Consider the following 4,977-nt stretch of genomic DNA (forward strand, 5'->3'; position numbering starts at 1 on the left):
CAATCTCATTTCTGCTAGATAAACCCTGCCTCAGCCCCATTGCATCATCTCTCACGTTGGAGATGCAGATCCTCAGAGGCACATGGAGGGTTGTGGTCTTCCACCTGCTGTACCAAGCAGTAGCACCAGACATGCAAAGCACCAACACTTCTAGAGAGGCTCTGCACACATCCTTGCAACCATCCCTCCCACAGATAGGGTTAAAGAGCCATTTTCTTTTCCCATTTTGTGTGTGGCCAGTTTGCATGACACCCTGCTGAAATGTTCAGTGTCCTGTGGTCCAAAGTCCACCTGGTGAAGGGCCTCTTATCTGCACTGTTTGATGAAGGTGATCCTTGTTCTGTTCAAGCAGCCTGAAGGCCATCAGTTTTACATTTTCCAGCACTACCTGGCATCCAGCCTGCAAATAAAAAACCATCAAGGTGACTTATTAAGGGAAAATCACAGAATCACAGAACAGCAGGGGTTGGCAGGGACCTCTGGAGACCGTCCCGCCCCACCCCCTGCGTGAGCAGGCACCCCCAGAGCAGGGGCACAGGGCCGCGTCCAGGCGGGGGGTGAATGTCTCCAGGGAAGGGACCCCACAGCCTCTCTGGGCAGCCTGTGCCCCTGCTCTGGCACCCGCACAGGGAAGGGGTTTGGCCTCATGTTCAGGGGGAGCTTCCCGTGTTCCAGCTTGTGCCCGTGGCCCCTTGGCCTGGCGTTGGGCACCACTGAAAAGAGCCCGGCCCCATCCTCCTGACACCCACCCTTCAGATATTTATAGGCACTGATGAGATCCCCCCTCAGCCTTCTCTTCTCCAGGCTGAACAGACCCAGGTCTCTCAGCCTTTCCTCACAAGGGAGATGCTCCAGCCCCTGATCCCCTTGGCAGCTCCCCCCTGGCCTTGCTCCAGCAGTTCCCTGCCCTTCTTGCACTGGGGGGCCCAGAACTGGCCGCAGCCCTGCAGCTGTGGCCTCACTGGGGCAGAGCAGAGGGGGAGGAGAACCTCCCTCGCCCTGCTGGCCACACGCCTTTCCATGCCCCCCAGGACACCGCTGACCCCCTTGGCCCCAAGGGCCCGGTGCTGGCTCAGGGTCACCTCGCTGCCCCCCAGCACCCCCAGGGCCTCTCAGCAGAGCCGCTCTCCAGCAGGTCCCCCCCAGCCTGTGCTGGTGCGGGGGGCTGTTCCTCCCCAGGGGCAGGACCTTGCACTGGCTCTGGTTGAATTCCCTGAGGCTCCCCCGGGCCCAGCTCTCCAGCCTGGCCAGCTCTCGCTGGATGCCAGCCCAGCCTCTGGTGCATCAGCCGCCCCTCCCAGCTTGGGATCGTCAGTGAACTTGCTGAGGTTACGCTCTGTCCCATCGTCCAGGTCATTGATGAATATGTTGAACAGGACTGGACCCAGCACAGATCCCCGGGGAACACCACGAGTGACAGGCCTCCAGCCAGACTCTGCCCCATTGATCACAACCCTCTGAGCTCTGTTGTTGAGCCAGTGGAAGACTTGGTGATGCCCTCTGCTGCATCACTGCTATAAAAAGAAACCTTTATAAAGTTTTTATTTCCTCTTCCTCTATTTGTTGTTGGTTGAGGGAGATTTCTACTCATTATTTGCTTTGTGGTGCTTTCCAAAGTTGAAACTCGGGTCCCACCTCCAATGATTTCCTGGAACTGACCTGGAGAACCAGTACAAACCAGAGAGCCTGCCAGCTTTCTTGGGACAGCTGTAATACACAGGCTTTCCTAACACTCCTGCTCCTGATAATTACAGGGAGGTATCCCAGCTTCATATTTAATAAATACATAAATGAATAAGATGCTAAATTGCCACTTTTCTTGACAGTTGTAAACTAAACCTTGGCAAAACATCTCTTTGCACCCTAGAAGTTGGGAAATCCAAACAGACCTTTGACTTTTAAGGATCTCATGATTTTCAAGCCAACTTTGTGTGCTGTGGAGTGGTGAGGAGGAGACTCTGGATTTTCTCACTCTTGAATGTGTCAGTGCTAAACGCAGAGACTGGGAGCTGGAAATAAAAAAAAAAAAACCAAACCAAAACAGACTTTGATACTGCAAATACTTGGGTGGGATTTTAACATCACATGCTTGAGCCTACAAACACAAGAAGAGCCAGACTGGGTCAGCCCCAACATCCTGTCTCCAGCAGCAAGCAGTAGCAGACTCCCCAGTGCTTAGTGTAATTTGTTGACAAAACCCTGCTTTTTTTTTTCTTTTCCTTTTTTTTTTTCCTTATTTCGCCCCCCCCCCTTTTTTTTCCCTGTAACATCATGTGTCCAAGAGCGGGCACATCCCAGTGCAACTGTTTGCTGTCATGTTGAAATGCATCTGAGATTGACAAAGTTCCCTCCACTCCAGGAGCATTACACAACCCCTGGGCACTATAAATCCAGGATTTCACGCTTCTCCAACTCTTTAAGGTCCTTCACTCTTCCTTGTGGTGGAACCCCCACTCACGTTCAGCTATGCGGATCCTCCAGCTGCTCTTTGCAGTCATTGTCATTCTCCTCCTCCAGGACGTTCCCGGTAAGGACAAAATGCTCACAGGGGTTTCTGCAGGACTGTGGAGAGAGAAAAGTCAGGTTCCTACTCTGAGATAGAAAAGGACAAGACAGGGCCTTCAAGTGAAACCAAGTCAAGTTGAGGCTGACCTCACTCTGGCTTCCAAGGAACAAATTTCTTCTGAAATGGTCTCCGTGAAGTTCCTGGGTACAAGTGTCCCAGGTTCACAGACTCCTCTCTATCACCTCAAAAACCACCCAGAAATGCTAAGCCTAACCCAGGAGTCTGAGCTCTGCTCCTGGCCAAGATATAAGCCTCATCTTCCACAACCAAGGAGAACCCCAGAAAATCAAAAAGCATTTTTCAGGGGGAAAAAAGTGGGGGGAAAGACCAATAGTTTGGGTTTTTTTTGTTGGGTTTGGGGTTTTTTTTGTCTGTTTTCTTCTGGGATTCTGTTTTATCAGAAAAATCTCCCCTGGCTGGGTTTTTTCACTGGTTGCTTGCATATCTATGTTAGGAATTCAGGTTTCATTCAGCTGTAAGGTCACTACGGTGTTACTAGGACTATGGTGGCATAACTTTCACAGAAAACAAACCTGATAACCAAGAAGAGGAGATTTACTTGGTTAGCCTGTTTATGCTCTCATTTAGTTAACTTAAGTCCTAGGGATACAGGGAGGAGAAAGAAGGGTTTGTCCATTCCACTGATGGTGGATATCCACCAGTGTATCCCTCCAGAAACCCCAAACTTGCTGTTCCTGCTGTGTGTAAAGAGAAGCAGAACATGCCCTTTTCATCAAAACAGGAAGATTTAAAAAAATAAACAACCCCCCTCCCAAAACACCAAGGAACCTACAATCACAAAACCCCCCAAACAAACCAATAGATAAAACACCTCTTCCAAAAAGACACTCTGACTTTTGATGTTGCCCAAGGGATCCACCTCACCTAACTCATCTAACCTAACTGATCCAACCCAAAACCGGTTGTCTTGCCTGGGTTGCTTGTTAAGAGACTCCCAGTGCTTGCTGGAGGGAGGTGCTCCTTCCAAGCACATCTGATCTTCACCATGAAACCAGCTGAATTTCCCTGATGCCAACTGCAACCATTTCATTGCTCAGCCAGTGACACCAGCAGGGCTCTGAGTGGGTTCCCAAGTCTCCCCTAAGAAGGTCTCCCATCCTGTTTTCCCCCGCAGCAAGAGGTCTTCCAGACAGCCAGCAGTGCAGAAGCAACCATGGCCACTGCCGGAGGCTTTGCTTCCACATGGAGCGCTGGGAAGGGAGCTGCAGCAACGGCCGCCTGCGCTGCTGCCGATGAGAAGGGCCACGCTGGGAAGGACCTCGGCATCCTAGGGGGACCAGCCCAGTGACCCTGTGACCACGACTGCATGTAGGATCTGCTCTCAGACACCTCATCTACACTCACAGCTTGGTTTGTCCATCACCAATAAACCTGTCGGTTTTATATATCCTTCTGGGTCCAGAGTGCAGCTGTCTTTCCCTCTGAGATGGACCATCCTGCCTAACGCTTGGGGTTTGATGCATTTTCCACATTTAGAGCTGCTTGAGATGGACTGGAGTTCCCAAAACACCTGCACAAGGCTGGCAGATGTGGCACAGGACCAAGGGGACAACCGTGCCCTTCCAGTGTGGCAGCAAGAGAGGGACCTGCTGGGCTTGTCCAAGCAGTTATGAAGCCTCTCTTCTAGCCCGTACCCCTATCTCTGTCTCTGTCACAGCCTTTTTCAGTCTCTACCTCTTGCCCTATCCATCTACAGAAGACACCACAGCAGAATCCATCCTCTTCATGGAGATGGAACCAAGGCAGAGGTATGCTTTGCCCTCCGGAAGTCCCTTTTCCTCCCCCATAACAAGGACAAGGTGAACCTGGGCGGATGGCTCACATTATCCACCTCTGAGAGGAGGTAAAAGTGGGTGAAATGGAGAAATCCCACTCCCATGGGCAAAAGGATTCACCCGGTGGTCACACAGTGAGCGTGGTGGGCTCTGCATCTGCGCCGCTTCTGCACGGAGCAATTCTCATGTGAAATCTGACTTGCACAGTGCGAGGTTTAAATAAAAATATAAACTGCTCGTAAGGATGTTGAGAAAAGCAAAAGGAACTTTTCTTGCCTCACGGCTAGTTGCTGGCAAGGGATACCCCAGACTGAGTGTGGCTGTGGGTCTGGGGGCAGGATGAAAGAGGATGAAAGCGTCCAACCTGGCTTTGGACAGGCTCTGAACGCTGATGTGTACGAAGCACTTGCTTTTGGGGTGGGTATAAAATAGCTGAAAAAACGCTGTTTTCTTAGTGGGGAAAAAAGGAAGAAAATTCTTGCAGAGAGGAAATTATGAACATGCCTGTGGAGCAGGAGAAGGAGATATCAGGGCCAGCAAAGCACCGCCCAGGCTGGGGACCATCCCTCCAAACCCCTCTTCCCCTGGCACCCCCCAAAAAGGGAGGCTTGGGAT

At 51.4% G+C, this 4,977-nt stretch overlaps 1 protein-coding gene across 1 annotated transcript; it reads left to right on the forward strand.

The window, feature by feature from the left end:
* Positions 1–1,713: 1,713 nt before the first annotated feature.
* LOC135312907 (gallinacin-13-like) lies at positions 1,714–3,974 on the forward strand. The gene is made up of 2 exons (XM_064448652.1): positions 1,714–2,527; positions 3,702–3,974. The coding sequence occupies exons 1-2, from the start codon at positions 2,467–2,469 to the stop codon at positions 3,821–3,823; spliced, it is 183 nt and encodes a 60-aa protein (XP_064304722.1). The 5' UTR covers positions 1,714–2,466; the 3' UTR covers positions 3,824–3,974.
* Positions 3,975–4,977: the final 1,003 nt, after the last annotated feature.

This window comes from Phalacrocorax carbo, chromosome 3, assembly GCF_963921805.1.
Source record: "Phalacrocorax carbo chromosome 3, bPhaCar2.1, whole genome shotgun sequence".
Lineage (NCBI taxonomy): Eukaryota > Metazoa > Chordata > Aves > Suliformes > Phalacrocoracidae > Phalacrocorax > Phalacrocorax carbo.

Coding starts and splice junctions, on each gene's coding strand:
- LOC135312907 (XM_064448652.1), top strand. CDS start 2,467: ATGCGGATCCTCCAGCTGCTCTTTGCAGTCATTGTCATTCTCCTCCTC. Junction 2,528..3,701: donor CCTCCTCCAGGACGTTCCCG/GTAAGGACAAAA, acceptor TTTCCCCCGCAG/CAAGAGGTCTTCCAGACAGC.